The sequence below is a fragment of the Neolamprologus brichardi genome, chromosome 12 (genome assembly GCF_056152115.1).
Source record: "Neolamprologus brichardi isolate AB-2024 chromosome 12, ASM5615211v1, whole genome shotgun sequence".
Lineage (NCBI taxonomy): Eukaryota > Metazoa > Chordata > Actinopteri > Cichliformes > Cichlidae > Neolamprologus > Neolamprologus brichardi.
In genome coordinates this window covers 3,060,537-3,085,770 of record NC_142115.1, presented here as the reverse complement: position 1 = coordinate 3,085,770, position 25,234 = coordinate 3,060,537, and the positions used below count along the sequence as shown (strand labels likewise).

The 25,234-nt window shown below is 42.3% G+C and overlaps 1 protein-coding gene across 9 annotated transcripts in view; it reads left to right on the top strand.

Moving 5' to 3' along the window:
- fbrsl1 (fibrosin-like 1) overlaps window positions 1-25,234 on the top strand; it is a 317,456-nt gene that overhangs the window by 149,318 nt on the left and 142,904 nt on the right. For all 9 annotated transcript variants that reach the window (XM_006805436.3, XM_087848891.1, XM_006805435.3 and 6 more), the window contains exons 3-4: window positions 1,826-1,921; window positions 6,728-6,763. In XM_006805436.3, the coding sequence (XP_006805499.2) occupies window positions 1,826-1,921; window positions 6,728-6,763 (132 nt within the window). The remainder of the gene's footprint in view (window positions 1-1,825; window positions 1,922-6,727; window positions 6,764-25,234) is intronic.

Genomic DNA, 25,234 nt, shown 5'->3' with positions numbered 1-25,234 from the left:
GCACCTGCTGATTGAGGTTTTGCGTTCCAGGTGTTTTTGTTGCAGCCAGTTCGATTTTGCATTTAACCAAAGTATAAACTGACTCTCACACACTCATTGTGTTTCCTTTGAAAGACTGTGTTCCATGGTCAGTTGAACCCATTTTTATTCGACTGTGCTTTACATAGTCGCCTGGTTCAAAGTACATTCGACTAAGTTAGAGGAAATAACATGAGCTGGAATATAAGACGCAGTTTAACAGACTTGTTATAAATGATTAAAAAAACTTCCGCTTCCTCTGCTGGGTGCAGTTTGACAGGAAACCAAGTGAATGAAAAAGTATTTTAACCCTTTAAAGCCGGTCAGAGCAGCACGCTCTGTTTTGCGTAACTTTTTTAAAATCCCGGTAGCTCTGCAACCATGTAAGCTAGCGCAATAATTTTTTTTGCATATGAAACCGGAGGAGTTGTACTTACATCTTATGCCATCAGCTTGTCCTCGGTCACAGTTTCCTTCCACATATAGTTTTGCAAAAACTGCATAAAAAGCACTTGCAGCAACAAAAACATAATATTCCAGAAACACGCTTTGCTGATCCGATCAGCTGTTCGTAACACTTCCTAAGTCCATCAGCGTGAACTATCGCATGTCCGCCATGACCTGCCCAAAACTGGAAGTGACATCATTTTGCAGAAATGTAGTTTTTTACCATCAGGGCCTCATGAGCCTATACTGGTGTTTTTAAAAGTTATGTTTGACTTTCTGACTTTCTGTGTGGTTTCTGGGATGCTTAGGACTCATATTGCACTGCTGGAAATAGTTTATTTTGATGCACATGCTGCTTTTTTTTTTTTTGCAAATTTGCATTATAATATTTATTTTTGTTTTTCCTGCAGTATATAAAAATTGGTGTATTTCAAAAATAAAACTATGAAGACACTCAAAATAAATTTCCTGTGGTGGGAAACTATTTTGTGCAACTTTTTTGTATTTACAGTTTTGAGGGATAAGCCTCTTAAATTTCTCTAACTAGAAATATATGTTAAAAAAACAAAAACGATTTTCAATTTTTTTGTAGTTTTTGCAATTTATGTAATTACTATGCACTTAATGCAGACATATTATTAAAATTTAGGCTGTAATGGTTGTATTGATGTATAGCAACTTGAAATGCTCCCAAAAATGTCTCTACAACATGTAAAAACATAATATAAGCTCTGGCGGACTTGGTTCTATGGTAGGTCTTAAAGGGTTAGTAAATTTCACATATTTGCAGGTAGATCAGAGTTCTGCTATTCTTTTCTCATGTACCATTGTGTGCAGTGTATTGTTTTTGTTTTGTTTTTTACTTTGGTCTTCTTTGCAATTATTGTGTTTGTGTGTCATTTCTGTCAGTCAGATATAAAGTTGGCTAATGCACAACTAAAATCTTTCTAGCGTGATTAAATGTTTGGTGTTATTAGATCTTGTTGCATGGGCTGACACTGGCAATCAGCAATCAACAACCCAGCCTTCTGTACAATTTTAGATGGCATGAATATTAATAGAGGTTTCTATAGTTTGTTGCATTACATAAAGTAGGCGAGACTAAAATGTGCGCCCACCACAGTTATGAAGTACACTTAGCTCTCAACAAGATAGTTTTAAATTGTTGTTTTTTCTCTGGTTTGTGTAAATATTTCAGTCTTCTTCTCTTTGCCATCTTGTTTTAGCAAAAAGCTGCTGCAGCTTTCAAATTTGTTTCTGAAAAAATAAAATACACTAAGTCAGTGTCTTTAAGTAGTGGCATGGTCGATTATATGACTACATTTTTAGACGATGGCATCATGTCTTGTGTGTTCTGCAGATCAAACCTTTGGCTCTTCATCCAGTCATTGTCGGCGAGGACGAGACTGAACTCAGTCGACCACACAGGAGCAACTCCAAAGAGCAGCTCAGTGAGGTGAGTCCACAGACGAGACCCAAACTCTAATCTCAGATAGCCTCTTTGTGTTGGGAAGAATGCTGTTGGTTAATATGTCTCTGAAGGTTCTCGGTCATCCAGGTCATCGTAGGCTAAGCAGCTTGGAAAGAAAAGCTTCTGCAACAAAACTTAAAGAAGTCCAGATGCTTTTCTTTCCAACCTCCTGAGGGTAGTTGGTTAACGGCACATAGAAAGGACTGGTCACACAATATCACCTAGTTTACTTGCCATTACGTGAAGCGTGACCAGTTAAATTTAAACATAACCAGGTTCAGCCAGGTGTGGGTCGACCTCACCAACCCCAGAACGGAACGAGTTAAAGGAACGGTTCCAATTATCCCTGCGCCCGCATCCATATGCCAGCCCATTTAGAAGATGAGTAGGTGGCAAAGCAAAATGGGAACCAGACATTGGTTCAGCATAAGGGATGAAATAATGCAATTTAAATACAGGGGAAGTAATGAGAATTTATGCAAAATCCCAAGCAGCTCATTTGAAATGAATGTAGAAATATGCTTCCTAACTAATGCCTGTCAAGCAGGCCTCCCAAACCTAACTAAATTCAATCAGACTGTTCATTTAGCTGACTAAACCAGGAGGAGCGAGAGGAAGAGAGGAAGGAGGAGAAGAAAAATGTGCAGCTTCCTTTTCCAGCAGGGTTGAAATGATGGGAAGGAAAAAGATTTAAAAGAACTTATTAAATACATTGTTTTAAGTTATTCATATTTCCAACCGAAAATCCAGTCTCATGAAAAAAAACAGCCTAATTTTTTCCTATCTTCATTTTCTTTTTTCTAAGCCTCGCTGCTCAGTTTCTCCCATGCACCCCCCTCCGCACTGTTTTTCTTGAATTTGTGTAAAAGGCTGTCTTTTAATGAAAAAGTCAGGAGGAAGAGGCGGGCTTGTCAGATAAAAGCCCAACGCTTGTTGACAGCTCTGACAGGGATATGCGACAAGCACTAAGAAGGAGGGGGCATGAACGAAGGGGGGCGGTGGAAGTGGTGGTGCTTGCTGTAATGGCGAGGGGTGGGGGGAGAACACGGTTGAAAATTGCACGCTGTAATCGGCAACGGTGTTAGATGTGGCATGTCTCTCTAATCTGCTGCCAAATAAATGGTGCACAGACGTTGATCGCTGTAGCCACGCCATCTATATCAATCCATCTCTCCTCCTCTGCCTGTCTTTATCTTTCTTCTTCTCCTTCCATCTTTTCGTGCGTGTTTCTTCGCTGGCTGTATTCCACCCGGTGAAGGCCTGGACGTGACACGCAGCGTGTCATTGTCTCCCTTATATTTCTTACTTTTTCAGCTCCATGAAATCTCCACCACCGCACTGAGAGCTCTGCTAATTTTCATAAAATACGCTCCACCACATCAAAGTGGTTCCCCAGCTTTAAGAGCTCTTAACTAATGATGCCGCATTGGCAACAAGTAAAATGGATTTCTCTTGTCTTACCGCCAAAGGAAACGGAGACAAATGCGACATGCGGACGCACCCGCCTGCCTGTAAAAACAGTCATGCATCAATTTGTGAGCAGGGGGTAAAAAAAAGAAAAAAATGCAGGGGATGCTGTTTGTTCATTGCCATGGTCGGGTCTTTATCTGTTTATTTTGACTAGGTAATTGTGCCTGCAGTGCAGTAGGGCCCCTGCACTAAGCCACGCAGGGATTAGGGAAATGTGAGGTGGAGAGGGGGTGGGTTCCACTGTAACTGTGTCCTGCAGAGGAGGGGGTGGCAGTTGTGCTGCTGTCGGGGTCTCGAAAACCAAACTGTATTCACCAACATATCCACCCACATGCACCCAAACCCACCCACCCACCTTATTTTCCAGCCACAGAGGGCATATGTGTTCACATCCTTTCTCTTATTATTGTCCAACTAGTAGTGATTGGCCCGCCTCCTGGCCTTCATGCAACGGTAAAAAACCAATAGTCTGGGTTAGAAGATGGACAGGACCCTCCCCTTTTAACGCCATGTTTTTCTTTCTTTCTTTCTTTCTTTTTTTTTTTTGCAGGAAGAGTGGAGGAGGGGGCGTGGAAATTGGGAGAGGATAAGGGGGTGGATTTAGTAACATTTTTCTTCTCTGGGGCTGTTTAGTTAACCCTTAAATGCCGCCAGCATCCGCCCCATCTCTTTCGCCACCAACCACCATCGCCACCACACACATACTTGTCCTACTCCCTCCCCCAACACTCTCTCTCTCTGGGGCGGGTTCTTAAATCCTTTTGAAGTCCTAAGCACTGCAGAAATCCATTGAGAGCCATGTATAATGGCTTTTAAGAGAGAGTGTTTAGCTGTATGCCGACCCTATGGCTTATGAACCACTGGCGTTTTAATGGATCCCCCTTTCCCTCCCCTCTTTTTCTCCCTTCACCAGCACTAAATCCAATGGATTGTCCCTCATTATCATTTAAATAAGCCTCTCTTTCTACTCAGAATGCTGCAAGTTGAATGAACTCGACATAGTAAGGCTAATTCCAAATGGCCTTGGCCTCACTCCACCTATGCACATATGCACTTACGCACACAAACACATGAACATACACACATTTTAACGCACTCACAGCACGCACACATATAAACAACAGACCGCATTTTCCTTGAAACACGCTTTTGGCCTTTTTTATCCACATATTTTTGCCTTCCGTTCGGCTCTTACCCCCCATACTCTGGCCTCCTCGCTGGTTGCGGTAGTGAGGATAGCAGAAAGGTTGAGCAGAGTGGGAATAGCCTTTTGATTCCCACAGAGCCTACTTTCCGGTTCGCAGCAGGACTCCTCCCTAATCGTCACCACAGGAGCCGTCCTGCAAATCAGAGGGGCACACAGGCGTTGACAAGGGCTGATGCTTTGAGCAGGTGTGGGAGAATGGATGAGGGACATTGCGAGGGTGCAAAACAAGGGAGGCAGTGGCGGCGAAGGTGTGGGGGAGGTCGTTTTGGATTGAAGGTGGACCTATGGATGAAATTGGTCTAGCAGAAAAGTCTCCTCCAGAGACCAGGGGGGAGAAATTGCCAATCTAGACAGAGGAATAAAAGCAGTGAAAAGTGGAAGTGGAGGGAGGGATTTTGAGATTGGTATTCGTGCTGGGCGCTGACAGACAGAGCAAGAGAACAGAACAAAACCAAGCCTTTACTGCCTCCATACTGCTCTTGTTCAGTATTTAGAGGACTGCATTAGAAGGCACGGGAGTTAAATGGGCCGAAACACGTCCCGAGATATTTATCCTGAATAAAAAAGGGACAGATAAAACACAGACAAGTAAAAGACCTCATAAAATTGATGGGCACTGTGTATAATTTTTACACTTTCTTTCTTTTGTAACTGTCCACTATCACAAGAATGTTAGAATCATCAAAAGATGATGTTCCAGTGTGCAGTTACCCTGATGACTCTTTGCTCATAGAGCTTTATATATAAGACATGTTATTTAAATGGGTGACAAATCTAGTGACGGGAATTCGTGACCTCATCGTGAGGTTACAAATCACTGTTGTCTAGCAACAGGGAGAAGGCCCTGAAAAGAGACCGTCCCTCATTCAAACACCCGCCAAATCTGAAGCTGCTTAGAAGAAAAGTTGATAGAAACGTAAAGAACACACTGATGCATGGATTCCTTTATTATTAGTGAGTGGTGAGAGGTCAAGGATGATGACGTAGAACGGCCTCACCCTAACCTGCAGGACCCCACAATGACACCTTCCCAACAAGTTCGGACCAGTACACCCAGAATCTCACTGTTGTATTTACACAGATGTGGACCATTGGACTACAATCATGTTTTCCACGGTGTATTTGTAGTATGGGACTTTTTGTTTTTAGACCAGCTACCCCTGTTGTTCAGAACAGAATGAATGGTAGCAAAGTGAGCAGGCGTGGGGTGCATGGTAGGACCCCACAATGACACCTTTTCCAACAAGTTCGGACCAGTACACCCAGAATCTCACTGTTGTATTTACACAGATGTGGACCATTGGACTACAATCATATGTTTTCCACGGTGTATTTGTAGTATGGGACTTTTTGTTTTTAGACCAGCTACCCCTGTTGTTCAGAACAGAATGAATGGTAGCAAAGTGAGCAGGCGTGGGGTGCATGGTAGGACCCCACAATGACACCTTCCCAACAAGTCCGTGTCGGACCTGATAGACTGTTGTTGAGAAATTCAAACAACACACATGCATACAGAGATTTCTTGATTTATTATAGAGATGAACATGGTGGGAACACTGAAAAGGTTATGATTTTATTTTTATGCACCATATTTACCGATGGTGAAATATCTGCCCACTCATCCAAAGAATGCTTGTTGTGATGCTCTTCCTAATCTAAAGAGTTTTTTAGCACTAAACAGACACTTAAAATCTTCAGTTATAAAATAATTCCTGTATCAAATAGTTTTTTAATTTGTCTCCTGATGAAGGTGATGGAGTCCCTCTCATTCGTCTGTTGACGTCTCTGGGAACTAAATTCAAACCAATAAATGATACTTAATTTTCACATGTAGCACTGCAGCGCATTATGAGGACAGACCAGTACACCCAGAATCTCACTGTTGTATTTACACAGATGTGGACCATTGGACTACTTTTTGTTTTTAGACCAGCTACCCCTGTTGTTCAGAACAGAATGAATGGTAGCAAAGTGAGCAGGCGTGGGGTGCATGGTAGGGCGGGTAAAAGGTTAATGTGAATACTGATATTAAAGCTACGCTGCTTCATCATGTCAGCGTGAGCGAGTGAAACACTCCTTAAAGGTCATCCCTGTTCTCCTCTCTCTCCCTACAGAGTTCCACTCACTCGCTGTCAGGCCGTGGCTACTCGGTAAGTGACATTTTCATGCTTCATAGCTTTACGGCAGAATTACAATCTCCAACGACCCGCTTTATGGCCCCGGCGCTCGACATTTTAATTATGTTAAATAGAGTAATGGAGAAATCATGATATTAGGAACATTAATTCTGGCTGACTGACTGATTAAATTGCAGGAAGGTGTCCTATGCTACCTTGGCAAAAAGGGCCTCGTTTTATTGGCATTGATCAGCGCTGTTCGCCGGAGCTGCAATTTCGATGTCGGAGTTTTATATCTTCCTCCAGTGACTGTCAGTGACGGATGTTTCTGCTCACACATATGAAAAAAAAGCTTAAAAAGACTTTTGCTTTTGTGCTATAAATCCATTTTTCACTGCAGGAAGGCTGCATGTATGCATGTTACAGGGAAAACTGTCCCGTGGACTTTTGGAAGTGACTGCGTACTAATAAGAGGTAGTTAGAGACTTATTTTTTAATCTTGGAACATGTCGCCTGTTCGAGGTAAAGGTGCCCAAGAGGATTATTTAGTGGCACCTAAGAAAACATCAGCTCAAACCTTTTGAACATAAACTAGCTCACAAATTGTCACTACAGGACTATTTTTATCCCCTGAAAGCATCTGTTGCCTTGCCCCAGTGCATTCTCGAACCGTGAATTTGTGTTCTTCCCCTCCCATTGTTTCAATGATGTGTGTAGTCTCTGGATAATACAGACAAGCGCTCGTCCTTTATGTCCTTTCCTTAAAGGGAAACTCATAAGAGGAACGTTGTTTAAAGTGTGCTACTTTTAGCTGATGAGTGGCATATGGCAGTTCTCATTGTAGCTTGGAAGCAATCATCTCGGCAAACAAAACAACTATAAATGGTTTGTCAGCCTTAATCTGCCTCAAAGGACTACAGTTAAAGCACTGAACAAAGCTCAACTTCAGAAGACATTGATCTCTGTGCGATCTTCTTTTTTATTTTGTTTTAATAGAACATGTCACATTCCTTTTCCCCAGTGGCTGCATGCTCACAGATGGATGAAAACAAACAAGACCTTCCAAAAAAGCTTGTGGAGCCCTTTGGCTCGAGCTGTCAGTTTGAGTCGGCAGGGAACGAGGCCCTCTCTTTATCTGAAAGGAAGAAGGAGGGGATCAGAGAGACAGAGGGAGAGAGAGAGGGCAAAAATGGAGGTGGAGTTGGCGTGGAGGTGGTTGTGTGGGAGGCAGGGGCATTGTGCAAGCAAAGGAAAGTCCAGTAACGAGGGCAGGAAGTTTCATGTTGTCTGGCTCCCCACTCCAGCTATCCAGTGGTGCTATCTGCAGCGTTTCTAGCCTACAGGCACCTCCTGGGTACTGAGCTCTGACTCTCAATCTGCTCTGCTGCTGGGCCTGCATGATTTCTGGGGTTTGCTTATCTGTGAGTGCTTCGGGCTTTATAGCATGATGGTTTGGAAGGAGAGGCATGGGGTGCGAGGTCAGGGGGCTTTGGGGAACTGCCAGCAGAGACTGAGTGGATATGGGAGGAGGAGGAGTAGGGCGAGGAAAAGACCAGGGGCTTGATATAGTGTTATAGCTGGAAAAAAAAGAGGCTACGTATGTGGGCGGAGGCCTGGTTATGAGTAGGGGAGGGTCAATGAGGCTAGCTCGAAGGCAACTTTGCGCTACTGGCCGCTGATAGCATGGAAGAGCTATCTAAGAGTTGGCCTCTGGCGGTCATCGCTATCTGCTTTTTTGCTCCTCCACAATAAAAACTCGAGCTGGTGTACGCGGTCCGGTTATTGGTCACAAGTCACTAAGATTTAATAAAGTGAATCTTTCCTGACAGTTTGTCTTTTACTTCTATCGGAGATGCTTGTTTATGCTTCCATATGTCTTTCTGGAATATTCCCTTTCTGGAATTAGTGGAATTGTAAAGCGCTTTGAGAGCCCCGAAAATGCAATCCATTATTATTATTATTATGTCTTCTTATGTTGCCTGTAAGGCTTGAATGGCCTCGACTGATTGGTTTAGAGAAGAACGTAGAGGACGTTCCTGCATTTTAGTGCCAGACTCATGCATAAGGAGTGTTTTGGATATGCCAAATACCTTAATGCTCTCTTTAAATGCTTTGGTGGTTGCTTACACAACACATTAGCTGTTGGTTTAATTGTACTAACTGTGATTTTGTAAACGGAAATCTTAAGACACAGGTTTTCACATTGGTATGATATTTTTTTAAATCTATTTTTCAGATAAAACTTAAAGAAAAATGGAAGATTAAGAAGTAAATAATATCACATGGCTAAATGATACCAATAAATGTCTTTACCTAGTGGAGCAAAACACTGCAGGTTTTCTAAGTCGTGCATTTTTTATGCAATTTCTAGTTGATAAGGGAAACGGGAACCTTCTTTATATGCACACAGCACAAACTACACAACACAAACAGACAATAGCATTTAGCTTCGTAATAAAACTATTAAAAGTTAACTATTAATCTGAACAGAATTTGTTTATCCAGTCGATGCATTTGAAAGACAGGCAGTCTTGCAAAGGCTGCACCTGTCCTGCTAAAACCCACAACCCTCTGTCCCACCCATCGCATTTCAGGGTGAGGATTAATCTCCGGAGCATTGAGTCCAGCATTGATATGTAGCAGCAGGAATGAGACTTGCTATCTAGCTCGCTGTGGAAGACTGGATATGGAATTGTTTATCAGTCCAACTCTCTTCTGTCTGCTTAGTGCAGGCTTCATTATTGCCCCGGCTATGTTTGGGAGACGAAATCTGTTCCTTGTTTCCGGTGCTGCTACCTGATTGTTGTTCCAGTGGAGATGGGTCTGGGCTCTGGCGATTTATCATCCTCTCAGGGGCTCCTCGATAAAGAGTCCAACATCTGCACCTGAGAGATACGTGCTGCAAGAAACGGGAAAATGTCAAAAAAAATCTCACTTCAACGATCCGCCCAGCCTGTCATTACCCCTGGGTTACATATATTGTCTGGAGGGGGAGATGTTGTAGCTAAGCCCAAGAAGACAACACGCCGCTCTTTTCTTCCAGATGAAGTGATTAAGCGCCAGTCACCCACCCCACGTCTTTTGAAACCACCCAAGGCCAAGCCACAGCTCATGTTTTCTTTGACGATAAATCCATGCAGGTTTTGTCTGCGACAGTATAATCTAACTAGTCTGTATTGGGAGGGTTTATCTCCACTACGTCAGAGAGTCAAACCTTAGCTGAAGAGTATTTGGAGCTCTCAGACACACCCGTTCTTCATTTCCCCGTGCTCAGGTTGTCATAATCATATTTAACGCTAAATGAGTACACTCTAAACAGAGCAGTCTCAGTCATGTGTGCATTCTTAAACAATCTTGTTTTAATTGATTTGGCATTCACGACCTCCACGTTGTGACAAATGCACTTGTTTGTCTGAGTGACGAGAGCTTATCGCAAGATCTCTGTCAAATACAAGGATTATGTCACTTAATTACAGCAGGAGCCATTAAAAGCTCCGTGTTTTATTTAACAGAGTAAAACAGATTTGCTGGATTTAATGCTAAACACAGCAACTCAAAGGAAATTGGGTGTAAATTATAGCTTGAATTTAATTTTTGAAACGAGATTTTTTTGTTAATATACTCTGGCGTCTTCACCTGCAGTAGATGGAGCATCTTGTCTCTTTGTACATAACTCTCCCTCCCTCTTTCTCACCGCGCTTCTTTCCAGTGGGGTGTGCAGGTCTCTCCATACCACTGGCTCTGCACATGGTGAAAATTAGTGAAGGAAACCAAGAGCCCAGCAGGAGTGGGCTGGGGCCCTGACATTCTATTGGCCTTGGGGTGGGGCGCTGCCTGTCAGTGGTCGCTCTATGAGGGCTGTCCGCCTTAAAAAATCTATTTGTTTATCCCCGTGTGCGGTCCGGCTTCAGATCCTGGGCCCCGCTGCTCTCTACGCACCAGGGACCTGGGCTGTTGCCGCTAGCAACAGATAAAAATTGCTGTTAACCACAGCAGGGCCCACAACACATCAATCAACCGGTCTGATAAAGGCTGCAGGCTTCTTGGGCCCCGGCTGAATGGTGCAGTTGAAAATCCTTTTCCAGTGGCTGAGCACACAGAGCCGTGATGATAGAGGCCCGCTATCATTCAGAGTCGAGGAGGGAAACTTCATTTTCAGCAGTGCAGTTCAGGTTTTTTAAAGGAGACGCTTTAAAATGGCACCAAACAAAAACGGAAGCGGTCATTTAAATAAAAAAGTGACACTGTGAATTACTGTTGACTGGGCTTAAAATGTTTAGTTGTTTGTATGAACTCTTAATTGCTCTCAAAGCTGACTAAAAGTTGGGACATTCGGCTTCACAAAGTTCCACATACCCCATTCGTTAAGACTGAATTGAGGCCAAGTGTTTCCCAAATTTCCCGTCTTTACCTCCAGAACAGCAGTGGGAAACTACGTTATCATTTATTCCTCATCACAGAGGAACCATTTCGAAACTCTATGACGCTATTCTGTCTTTTAGTAACCACTCTAATGTTAAGCTTAAGTGTCCATGGGAAGGAGAACTAGGAATTCGAATACATGAGGAGTCTTGGGAACAGGCTATAGCGAGGGTACGATCTTCCACCTCCTGTGCTCGTCTTGGACTTATTCAATTTAAGGTCATACACACGGTGCATTTCTCTAAGTCTAGACTTTCTGAATTGTATCCAGAAGTGGAAAATAAATGTGATAAATGCCATGGTTCTCCTTGTCACCTTAGCCACATGTTTTTTCTGTGTCCTGAGCTACAAAGTTTCTGGACAGGGTATTTTGCTATTATGTCAACTGTTCTTGGGGTAACTCTTCGTCCTTGTCCTCTGATTGCTGTATTTGGGATTCCTGTTCGCTCACTTACACTTGATTCCACACAAAAGGATATTATAGCCTTCACATCCCTATTAGCCAGACGTCTAATATTGTTGCATTGGAAGTCTGTTAAGTATCCTACTGTTACCCGGTGGCTTAAAGATGTCATGTTTTTTTTAAAAGTTGAAAAAATTAAATATACGTTGAGAGGTTGCACAGCCAAATTTTTTCACAAGTGGCAACCCTTTATCTCTTATTTTACTAGTCTGGAGGTATTACCTGTTTAAATGTACTTCTGTTACTGTTATATTCCTCTAAAATGTTTGATGGTTGTGTTGATCTGTGTGGGACTGGGGCGGGGGGTCTTTGTTTTAGAATGCATTGTTTTTTATATATATATATATTTAAGTTTATTTACTTAGGAAAATGAAGAAAGGTTGATTGTATTTTGGTAACTGCAAATACTGTCGTTTTCTTTTTTCAATAAAAATATTTTCAAAAAAGACTGAATTGAGATCAACTACTAGACTAAACTCTTTACCCCAATGGGCCAAACTGGCATTAGAACAAAACATTTCTTTCACCAGGGGTGACTTCAATGGTTCGTTCTAACCTTTTGCTCCCCAGTTCCACGATTCTTAAAGCAAATGCAGCGCTGATGACTTTGCTGCCCCGTAATAAAAAAGAACAATACTGATCTTTTCTTATATTAAATCCAGTTAATGTATTCCCAGCTCTGTTATTGGCCTTGTAGCTGTAAGTTGCAGTTATTCCAAATGAAACCCACAGTCTCATGGGTAACAACATTACTTTTATCCCCCGAAGCCCAAGCTTGATTATCATCCTTCTTAGTTTGTCCTGGATGCACTGTCCCCTAACTCACCTGCCCCACTTTAAACAAATAGCCCTATAATGTAACAATCAAACAACGCTCTGAGGATTTGTTTACTGCAGCCTTTTTCCCCATTAAGTTTCACTAACACTGCAGAAAAAAGAGTGGTAATTCCACTTTATCATATGTTACATATACCACAATCAAGCAGCAATTACATGCTCCTTCCATTTGTAAGAGCTCCCATTGCCGACGTGGATGTTTTAATGAGGGCTGTAATGAACGCTCAGGGTGTTTGGCAAGTCTCCGAGATGTTGCCGGGGCTTTTATGGCTCCCCATTATAACGTACAATTTGCATCAGCAAATTACAATGCTCCATATCATTATCCTGCACCAAGGCCCGATCATAAATTAGAGCTCCAATTACAAACATCTATCTGGGAATGGGGAATGAATATGATGGCAGCCCCCCAGAAGCAGGCAGGAGGGAGAGAAAGCCTCCTGTGGATTGTGGGATGAGACTTCCATAGAGGTGTGATATTCCCATAAACCATCCTTATGTGGAATTCATGGTTCCAAAGGAAATAGACAATTTGGGGGGGAGGGAAGTCTGCTATTTCTTTTTTGGCACTTCCATATGTCATATTTCATGGCACACTGCACACTGAACTTTTTGGTATTTTAATCTCTCTCCTTCTGCTAAACCCAGCACCCACTGATTTCTATGGCTGACTGTTTCACACTTTCATTCAAAGCTAAGTAAACCGGTCCATTCAGCTGTGCAGGGGACAGCTCTTTTTATCGTGTCTCAATCCAAACCAAAGCTCTGTCTCTGTCCCTCCCAATCTCCTTCTGTCTTACTCTCTCACCCTCTCACATCCAACTTGATTATACACCGGAGGGAACATCATAAATCATAGAGATTTATCTTGCTGCAGCCTATTAATTTAGCACCACAAGTGTAATATTAGAGTATGTCATTTAAAGAAGCTTTGCAGCAGTGCTTTGCCAGTGTCCGTCGGAAAATTCAGAGATAAGCGTTTTAGTTTGGGCCGAACCATCATGGAAAAAAGGGACACTTCTGTTTTTTTGTGCTTGGTTGTTCTTCACGCTTGCTTCTTCATTCTTTGGCTGATATTGAGATTCTGTGCCTGACTCTCCTGAGCACTAACTGTTGTTGTAGGGCAAACAAACAGCAGTGTACCTGTGATGGCTGTGTTGCCTGTAATCTGCGACCTGTGGCCAAATCTTGCATGGAGAGGTAGAACAAAAGGCGTACGCCAACAGATCGCTGCAGGCGCCAAGCAGAAACCACCTCTACTGATGAGACAAAAGGCCTGCGGGTCTCCCACAAACCCATAAGAGCTCCCAAATGCTGCACAAACAAAGCCTGAAATTAAGAAGAGCCAGAGGCAGGCCCATTTCTGCAGCAGAGCTAAAGTGTTCCTTTTTCACAGCCTCGGTGGATTTCCACTATGGGCTTGTAATAGGGCAGAAAAATGAAACAACGCTTTGCCATTTTCAGTCACAGATATTGAGAAAGCAGTTTTTTGTTTCTTGTTTTGCATTTTTCCAGCTCTTTCTGCTTTCACATGTCCTACCACACGTTGTGGGCTCGTTTTAAAGGTACTAAAACCTCCTCTTATAGCCTTTAGCGGGCGTCGGATGATGTTTAATTCATATTTTGTTTTACATTTTAACCTTTCATGTCTGTAGAATCAAATGCATTCATATTTTTGTTTGCAAAGCCAAAGGAGAAAATGTCTCCCAACCCTGGTTAGAGCTTCAGAGGTCAGGAAATGAATTTTATTCCATATTCACAAACACCCCGTGGCAATTATTACTTCTAACTGTTAATGTTTCTATGAATCCATTAGGGTTCAAACCCCCTACCTGCCTCTCTAACTCTACCTTCATGAATACCATTTCTAGAACCTTTCAAAAAAAGTTAGACTAAGTAGGTCATGTTCTGCCACTCGTCTTCTAATCACTCACCGAAAAGAACATGATTTCCCTCCATCGGAGCCCCTCAGCCTTGCTCCTGGGATTTCATTCAGCAACACACACTCATTTGATTTTCTGGCATGTATTTTCTCCTTTTCCTTTCTCTCACTACACCCCCTTGCATATCCTAACTTGTATCTGACAGCACACAAGCAACATCTACCGTGCTTCCAGCTTCACAACACACACTCACACATATGCACCATAGCTCCTCCTCCCCCTCCATCTCTCACTATCTCTGCCTCCCTCAGTGGAGAAGGTGTCTGACAGTAACAGCAGGTAAGGTATAAGATTACAGGAGAAGCAGGGGCAATTATAACTCCAGCTGATGCTGGTGTGTTTATGAGGAGAGTAACTGTTAATGACAGTGTTGTGGTTTCTCCAGAGGCCCCAGCACAGCTCTGGGAAGCCTGCTGTTTTTGTCAGCCTAGCTTCATGCTATTTGTTGTAGACAAGTTTAGTTTAGTTTTTTTTTAATGTGCTGACATGTGTCTGTGTTGGCCCTGCCCGTGCTGTAATGCTAAGTAGGTAAAGATTTCCTATAATGTGTTCAATTACCATTTGGTTGCTGACTGAATTGCAAACAAAAGATGGCGTCTTACGGTCATAGCAGCTTGGCTTGGTAGCACATATTGGTTAACACATGTATACACGCAGTTGCTGATGCGTACATGAGCTGGTGATTGCTGATGCAGGTCTGTCTTGCCTTGCTACTTGCTCCGTGTGCTCTCACATACAGCAGGCAGATCATAGCAACTGAAGAGCAATTTGGGTTTAGATTTTAAAAAATAACTCTATCATAATTGCACAAGATTTTCAGTTTCTCGCACTGGGACTCTCCCCGTTGCTGTTCTCCTTGGCCAGTGCTTGACTGGCAGCAAAAGATTTCAGCACCACTACACACTACTGTAGACCGTAACCTGTACATATACTGGTTAGCCACAAGATTTCAACTGCGTAATATTTGGCTGGTAACCAAAATAACTCTGACCTGCAAAGTTATTTTGCTGAGCGTTTCCTCAGAGCACAAAACCGCTGAAGAAGATGCTAACCAGCGGTTAGCATCAGATTGTTTAGCATCAAACTGCTGAAAAAAGTGGTTCTGATAGAAAGGTGTCAGAACAGTGCATTGCTGTTTTTGTCTTGTGTATGTGGCTGAATAGCTGGAGACAAGTTGGGGGGCCAATGCCGACTCCTATCCTCCACCAAAGCACCAACAGTAGGTACATAAGCATCAGAACTGGACCACGGTGCAATGGTGGTCTGATGAATCACATTGTCTTTTACATCATGTGGATGACCAAGTGTGTGTGTAGCTTACCTGGGATGCACAAGCGGAAGAAGACAAGCAAGTGGAGGCAATGGGGACCAAGCTGATCATAACATTATGCCTGATCAGTGCGGACCTCTCTAGTTTTCTCATGGTCAAAGTTGCTCACATCATTAAGTTTCCTGCCTGTTATAGCCCAGCCTTTGTTAGGTGCCACTGTTAAGTTAATAAATGTTTCAGCTGTCAGTGGTGTAGCTATAATACAACATGAAGTACAACTTTTTTTTTCATTGAACTGCAAAATTAATTTATTATAAAGAGAAAATAAAGTAAAAGAATATAAAATATGATTGTATACAAAGTAAAGCTTTTTGTAAGTTTATATAAGTGTGTTAATTCAGTATACCTTTAAAGGTGTTTTGTTGCTTAACTTGAGTTGTTTGCTGCGTTTGACCGCATGTTATGCACTTCTATGTGTGCCAGATGGTGCAAAGACACTATTTGTCTTTTGTTTCCTCAGAGGCTGCACCTGTTGGGGTTGAATTTACCTGTTTAATTATCTGTATCCTCTGACATATGCTTGAGGAAGTTACAACTCTACTGTTGCAGACGTTGTGCATTTTCAGTAACATGTGCTTGCAGGTGTTTTGTAATAGTTACTGCTTGGTTATGTTATTTGCAAAACATTGCATCCCTTAAACACTGCAGGCCCAGGTGTGGATACGTTGTAGAAGTCGTACTATAACCATGAGACTGTTGTTGTTTTTTATTATTTTATTATGCTTGTTTCAGAATTAAGGTTACTTACCCACACTCACCCCGTAGTCATCTGCCCACAACTATCCACACTCCAGACCCCATGCTCTGTGCCCTCAGCGTGTGGTTGGCCTTGGCCCGATCACACCGGGGCACATGGGAGATTAACTGGGCCGGCTTATTCACTCAGCAGGTTTCCCGACTCCCCTTCACTCATCCCGGCCCAATCTGCCAGCTAACCTCCTGCTCCGCCGAGCCATGGCAGCAGGGCACCACAAGCCCAGCCCGCCTTCATTACGCCTGCCAGATGGGCTGAGAATTAGATTCGAACTCCCACCAATGAGGGAGGGAGAGTAGAGAGATTGAAAGCGAGGAAGGGAGAGAGGCGGTGGAGGAAAAGGGAGGAGGGAAGAAAGTTGCGGGGGGAAGAAAGTAATGGTTTTTGTTTTCATTTATGTTGCAAGTTATTACATTTTAATGTAACACCCCTGGGACCTGGCAGCATTAAATGCCTGTTCTTGAATAATCGACACTAACTGCAAGTAAATGCTAGGGGAGAATGAAATTAGCAAGCGCTGCAATTTGGCATAGTGATTATCGGCTCCTTGGAGGCACTTCCGGATGATTTAAGAATGCTAACATTTAAGCAAGTCAGATCTCATTACTCTTCAAGGTTAAATCGAGCTGTGTCGAAGGGGAGATGCCTGATTGGAAATTGTGCTTCCTTGTCTCTCTTCAAGTCTTTGTTCATGGAGATGTTTCTCACTTTTATGGCGCCTCACTGCAAGGTTAAAAAAAAAAGAGTCAGGGCTCAAATCTGTCAGACCCTAATGACACCTTTTGCCAGTTCTTAATTGGATCAGCAATGCTTCCAAAGTATAATCTGTTCTTCGCCAAGGATCATCACTCGTGCTGCGAGCGCTGCCATGCCCAAATGCCTTCGCTTGTTCTGAACGTCGATGTGTACAGCACATCGGCCGTGACACTGATATGTGGCTGGGACACGAGACGGACAAAAGAAAATCGGGAGCTTTTTGAATCTACACCAAAGGGAAAGTGTTTATTACTTTTTCAGGCTGCGCCACAAATGTTCTTTTATACAGTATTTTTCGCTCCTATTCTCACTCATTCTATGGAGGCAGAAACGATTTTCAAAGCAATTTCAGCCCTGGCATCTTCGGGTCCAGTGTTTACCTCAGCCAGCCGTACACATCTGTTCTCCACACAAACTTGATCCAATTAGGTGACAACAGACAATGGCTTACTCCTCCACAAGCCCAGCGCAGCGCCGGGGCTGCCGAACAATACCAAAGTGTTTTTTCTTCCATTACAGGGTGTCAGATCCTTTTAAAGGTGTTTACCCACCGTTGATGTGGCAGCCCCCGTTTCCAAAAGGGACTCAGCTGGAGAAGTGATAGGCAATGAGGATAATGACGTGAGTGGGAGCAGTGTGGCGGATGCAGATGCACTTTACTGTGCAGCGTGTTATAAATCTGCCCCTCCACTGCACCGCAGCCCACAAAGTTGAGGGACAGATGGGCTGGACTTTTATCTCCACTTTCCGAATTCCATTGAAATCAACACACTGATGAAATTTGTATAAAGCAAGGCAGGGCAACAAAGCTGCACCAGGGAACATGTCTATTAGTTTTTCCAAGCTGTTGTTTCCTCATGCAGTGGGGAAAATCATTGCAAGTCAAATGTAATCATTCCACTGTTGGGTTATTCACCGTCTCAAATAATAATAATATTAGTTTGGTCCCCGGCATCGCTTACATCAGGTTTGCAATCTGAATTTCTGAGACGTAAGTAAGTAGTCTGATGTTAATCACAACCAATCACCGATGCTATCACTGTTGTTGCTGGGGTTTTGTTTTTTTCTTGTTTATAACAGCTTTATCTTTTGGCACATCTTGAAATTTGGCAGCCTGAATTCATTATCTCCAGCGTTTCATGTAGTCAACAAACATGGTATCTGCAATGTGGGATTCTGCCTCCTCCTACTTACATGCTGTGTGCACTGTACCACATCTGATGTCTCTACATCACATTTTGTCTTTGTTGTGGCCAAAAGGATTTCTGGATTGTAGCAGGGTTACCCTAGGAATGAGGGAAAAGCCTCTAAATTGTAACCAGGCATTTCCACATGAAACATTCATGCTTAAGTATGATTAGCAGAGATTAAGGTGGGTTTGTTTTGCCTCTTAGAAGGCCCCGTGACAATTTGGAAATGGATTGAGAGCAGCTTTTGCAAGCACAGCCTTCTTAATCCGGTGCCAAGAGTTCTCACCCACCTTTCCTGAATTATTTACATTGAAGTTCTCACGTCAGCTTTGGAGCCAGTGGCCTAGAGGAACTGTGTAAAACTGCCGAAACCTCAAAGCATTTGAAGGATGGAAAACATTATGTTAAGTATTTCCAAGACTTTTAATTGAACATGTTGTGCAAAGGAGGAGATTTGTCAGTGCCACTTGCAGAGCATTCAGGATGTATTAGTAGACAAAAAAATAATCATGTGCTTCATTCAGTTTGGGGTGCGCCTGCCTTGTGCAATGGGTCCATCTCCAAGACCCACCCAAGCTATTCTGCTATCATGTACCCCATTTCCATATCGTCCCCCTATCGCATATATGAGATAGAGCCCTCCCATGTGCTGGATGATGCGATCCCCAGATAGATTCATTCATACATAATGATAACCGATGGGTTTGGACAGGACTACTTATTTGACAATCATTGAAGTGCCACTGTGATGGATGCTGAAGAGATCCCGCATCCCTCGCCACCCACCGCATAGCCACAGCTCCATCTTCTGATCCCACCTTATTTATTTTCCCTGGTGGATCAAGGTCTTGTCTCTTTAAAAAAGAAATATCAAATTGAATTAAAATGGCTCGCTCACCCAAAACAGAAGCCCGTGCGCCTTAAAAATCACACATTTGTTCTCACAATTCATTGTAGCAAAGTCAACCAACCTCCACCCCCCTGTTTCTTTGGGTGTGTGGTAATGTGAATTATTCATGCCAGTGGGGCCACAGCGTGCTTCATCATGTTAAAGTGCCCATGACATTACTGATAGAGCCACCAATGCCCCCACACTATGCTAATGCATTTAGAAAGAGGAAAGAAAAGACACAGCAGCATCTCAAGGGATCAGGAGGACAAGAATAAATCACACTACAGAAATTAGTACTTGGAAGTCTATGTTTAATCATAAATTACTTGTTCGGTTATGATCAAACATGGCTTTAGCTTTAGGGTATGAACTAATGGCCGGACACTCCTTCAGGTTTTTCTGGTGGCGAACGAAATTCATGGTTCCATCAATTAATCAGTTCCATCCATTCCCTTACTCAAAAGGAGTTCCCCAGCAGGTACTACCAGTGTTGGTCAAGTTACTTGAAAAACGTAATCGGTAACTAATTACTGATTACTTATTTTCAAAAGTAATTAATTACTTAGTTACTTAGTTACTTTTTAAAAACACGATTTACAACCTGAATAGGTGATAAAGCGATAGATCTTTCAGCCCAATTCTACTTTTTCTACATAATCATCATACAAAATGTAATCAAATGGAAACGTCTCTTTTTAAAACTTTAAATCTTTTAACTTTATGCATCAAGCAAAAATTAAATTATATGCAACATTCATGGAAGAAATTAGTTTAATATTTAAACCTATTTTCTGCACATTCCAGCACATAAAATAAAATCTTTTGTGTGTTTACACTCAGTCTTTCAAATAGATGCAAGTAAAACACAGCAGAAAATAAATAAAGTCAAAGACTAGCGGTCCTGTTGCTCTATTTTCACCTGTAAAGCAGGAGTGGGGTAGGCGGAGGTTTACCCTGGTGCAGGTGTGCAGCGGTCAGTGGAAGAATCCGCGAGTTTCTCTGTGAGTTTCCCATTACGTCGTAGCTACTCGGAGCTTGTTTGGAAGTTTAGGGGTTTTTTTCGCTGTAAAAAGAAGTTTTCTTCCCACGCACAACGGACACTAATGTTTTTGTCACTTTTTATGGAATCAAACTCAAAGTAAGGTCAGTACTTCCACGCTTTAAACGCTGCACGCTCATACTCTCTCTGCACTCGATATATGATCCATTGTTGATCTGCACACAGCTGTTGTCACGAACGTCACACTCGCTTACGTCACTGTCATGAGACATTCTCGCAAAAAAATCACGGTTTTAGTAACGCAGTAACGCAGCGTTCCTACGGGAAAGTAACGGTAATCTAATTACCGTTTTTGCAATAGTAATCCCTTACTTTACTCGCTACTTGAAAAAGTAATCAGATTACGCGTTACTGCCCATCTCTGGGTACTACTACATCTTTGATTTAGCGATGTTTTTATGCCACATACCCTTCCTGACACAGCCTACAGATTTGTATCTCCACCCATGACTAAACCCAGGAGCTCACTCGTGAGGCAAATGTGTAAAACACTGAGAGTCTGCTAGCGCCAAAGCACCAGATCAACAAAACTCACCAGCAGAAGCGTTATGAGTGCTGAACTGGCCTAATTGTAGTCCAGACTTGTCACAGATTGAAATCATTTAGCATTTAATGGAATGCAACTGAAATTCTTATGCAATAGAAAAAATTCCACTGTAGATCTCCTCGATTGGTGTACACATGCGTGTTAGCAGAGGAGCTAATGCTATCGGCATCAAATTTAAAAAGAGAAAATATGTTTTTCAACACAAAAATCAAAGTTTGAAACCTTAACATTTTACATTTTGTCTTTGCACTTTCAAATAAACGCGGTTTATGATTTGCAGCACATTTACATTTTACACAGTATTCAAAGTTCTTTGGAAATGAACGTGCACAAATCATTACCACCCATTACTGTTAAAACAGATTTGCTAAACCATATGGTGTTACTGTATTTTTAGATATAGAATATTCATATGCAATGCCAGTAGTCGTTAAAGTAACCGATGTAGCGTAACAGTGTGTTCTGTTGCTTCAAAGAAAGACTGTTATGAATCAATGAGTCATACCATTTGCACAATGTAATAAGTTTCACTGATGCCTTTAAACTCCCCCGTTTTACCAACTCAGGGTAAAGCTTCTTGGTTCCCACAAAGGTAACTTTGTGTATGCACCACTTCTCTACTCTAATAATTTATTGGAGCCCTAAAATTTGATCAGCCAGCTTAATTGTAAGCACAAAGAATTACATTTGTTTGTGTTATTGAATGGAGAGCCTCGGTTTAGCTAGAGGAAAAATGTCCTCGCTGTGAATAGTGCACTAGTGAACATAATGTAGGCCCAGAGGGAGAGGCCATCATTCAGCTCTCCTTTTTGTCTTTCAGGTGTGTGTTATTATGCCAAAGAATGGTCCGATTGATAGAGATTTCTAAGCCGGCATACTATCACATCTTGCATCTGCTCGGCAGACTCATACAAATGCAGGCCTCTCCCCAAATGTTGTTTCTTCGTGTTGTAAATCGATCTTACAATGAGCAGTCTGATGTTAATATGAAAAGTAAACAAGCAGAGAAAAGGGAGGAAGCATGAAGAAGAGGTTGAACAGGGTATGAAAGTATTTCCACTGTCAGTTTGTGTTAAGCCAGTCTCAGATACGCTCTTTGTGAAGCTTTTCTCACCTTTTCAGAAACCGCCCGCGCGTCTGTAAAGGTGCTGGGTGAGATGAGCACAACTGATACTGTGGTTCCCACACGCTTTGCCTTCTGAAATTTCACAACCGATAGCGGTTACTGACAGGGGGGGCTGATAAAAATCTCTCCTGATTAGAAAAAACAGAGTGAGAGAGGCAGTGCGAAAGAGTTGAGGCAAGGTGAGTAAAAGCTGGAAGATAGCAGGCCTCATCAGGTCTCTGAGGTTGTGTCTAGGTTTCAGTTGACACATCTCTGGCTGGCCCTGAGTGCACCACGCTTTCCACAAATGATTCGGGTTGAGTCAAGACTGACAGATTACAAACCACACTGGCATTGCTTTATCTTGTGATTGCAAATTCGTGACAGAGATTGCTAGAGTAAGATTAGGACTTTTTTCCATTTCATATTTGTGCAAACGAGGTCAACACTTTTTGAATCCTGACTAACCACGGCCTTTATACCTTTGGTGAGTTAACCCTTTAAAACCGGTCAGAGTGGGCACGCTCTGTTTTGCGTAACTATTTTTAAATCCTGGTAGCTCTGCAACCACGTGAGCTAGCACAATAATTTTTTTTGCATATGAAACCGGAGGAGTTGTACTTACATCTTATGCCATCAGCTTGTCCTCGGTCACAGTTTCCTTCCATATAGCTTTGCAAAAATTGCATAAAAAGCACTTGCAGCAACAAAAATATAATATTCCAGAAACAAGCTTTGCCGATCCGATCAGCTGTTTGTAACACTTCCTACGTCCATCAGCGCGAACTATTGCATGTCCGCCATGACCTGCCCGAAACCAGAAGTGACGTCATTTTCGCATAGTTTTTTACCATCAGGGCCTCATGAGCCTATACTGGTGTTTTTAAAAGTTATCTTTGACTTTATGACTTTCTGTGTCGTTTCTGGGATGCTTAGGACTCATATTGCACTGCTGGAAATAGTTTATTTTGATGCATATGCTGCTTTTTTGCAAATTTGCACTATAATATTTATTTTTGTTTTTCCTGCAGTATATAAAAATTGGTGTATTTCAAAAATAAAACTATGAAGACACTCAAAATAAATTTCCTGTGGTGGGAAACTATTTTATGCAACTTTTTTGTATTTACAGTTTTGAGGGATAAGCCTCTTAAATTTCTCTAACTAGAAATATATGTTAAAAAAGCAAAAACGATTTTCAATTTTTTGGTAGTTTATTGCACTTTTTTGCAATTTATGTAATTACTATGCACTTAATGCAGACATATTATTAACATCTGGGCTATAATGGTTGTATTGATGTATAGCAACTTGAAATGCTCCCAAAAATGGCTCCACAGCATGTAAACATATAATATAAGCTCTGGCGGACTTGGTTCTATGGTAGGTCTTAAAGGGTTAAGTAGCCTACAAGTTCCAGCATGTGCGATGACTCCTGAACCCTGCCCCAAATAGGCTGGAGATCTGAACTCAAAGCTCTTGTGCAAGCTGTTGTGCAGAAACTGAACTGCTGTAAAAAAAAAAAAAAATGTTATCGCAGTCAACCACCCGCTGTTGCTGGTGAGAAGAGGAAGAAGGAAGGAAAGTTGTGGGTGCCATCATCCTGTTTGTTCTTCGTCTTGTGTTTTTTTAGCTTAGACTCGCTATCTTTAATCAACTCTGACTGAAAGTACTCCACTTCACAGCTGTCATTCAGTCTGAGGTGACATGATGAAGCGTCTGACTTACTAACAAAATGATTTGACTTTCTCAGTAACACACTTGAGTTGTGACCAAGAGACAACCTGCAGACTTAAACAGGCGGCTCGGCTCGAATAGACATGTCCACATTTCAAAAAGTTTTTTTATTTGCTTCAGCAAATTGACAGCTGTAACAGTGGTCCTTCCTACTTCCTTCTTTCTTATATTAGACATGCTTGTTAGCAGGGCAGCCATAGGCCCTCGCTGCTGTGATGGCTCAGCCACAATCTAGTACACTGACAGGCAGCCTATATATCTTGTAACTGGCACCAAATATTGGTTTTGCTGAAATATTCTGAAAAAATGCCACATTAATGATGATATAAATAAACAGGAGGCTTGTTGGCAGAATGTGGGTGTCTGTCCCAGGGGAGACGGATCTCAGGGATATAGAAATAGTAACAGCATCACCCAACAAGGGTTCCACCGCCTCCTCCTCACGAGCTCTCCTATACTCCCACTGCCTTGCAGCTATTGAGGCACTTGTATGGGCGTAGTAAGACAGCAAAGTTTTCATTTACTATCTGCAGAGATCCAACTCCGAAAGCATGCCTTCAGGGTAATGTTAGGTCTTTTCATAAGTTACAAAGATGTAATTAGACAAATTAGCTCAGCAGACTCTGGGGGTTGCGTTTTTAATGGCTGTATGTTGCCTAGGTTGGTAATTAGCAGCAGCCGCTGCTCCAAAATCACACATTGCACCCGAGGCCTTGCATCCGTAACCTGACAACCAGTAACAGAACTGTAATGAAGGCTTGTGTATCCCACTGGTTTGTCTTTCCAGCCAGGTTTGATGCTGGAATTCATGCTGAGCCGCTGTGCAAATCTCCTATTTATTCCCATGTATCTTCCAGGTTTAGCATGTTGTCCTTTCAGCTTGGTGATGTATTCAAATCAAACTGATGTGTTTCCGCCTCAGAGGCACAGACTTTTATTTGACCCAATCACCTTTATAGCTCAATTCATCAGGACCACAGTCTACGTGTCCAGGTCTCTTGTTGTTAGTAGCACCCGAGGAAACGATCAGCCATTTCCACGCACCCGCTTCCTCTCACACTTTTAATGACTTGCCGATGGTGATTTCGTCCAAGCGCCTGTTTTTTATTAACTCGGAATAAATTCCTCTTCTCTCTGACACTAGACATTCTCTTTAAATTGGATCGAGGAGGCTGAATACTTAATCGAAAGTGACCTAGCAAAATGTCGATTAACTCGCGAGAGAATTTATTTGTTACAGTACATGTCCGTGATAAATTCATAACACTGTCTGTTTATCACAAATTTGACTGATCACTGAGCGTTTCACAGTTAAAAGGATTCATTTTCTGTTCACTGGTGTACCACGTAAAAGTCTGAGGCACGTCTGTATCTGACACAGCATCTTTCAGGTGCTTTTAGTCGTAAATGTAAATTAAATGTGTCATTGTTCACTTTATTCAGCGACAGTTCCCCATATTTAGTCTGC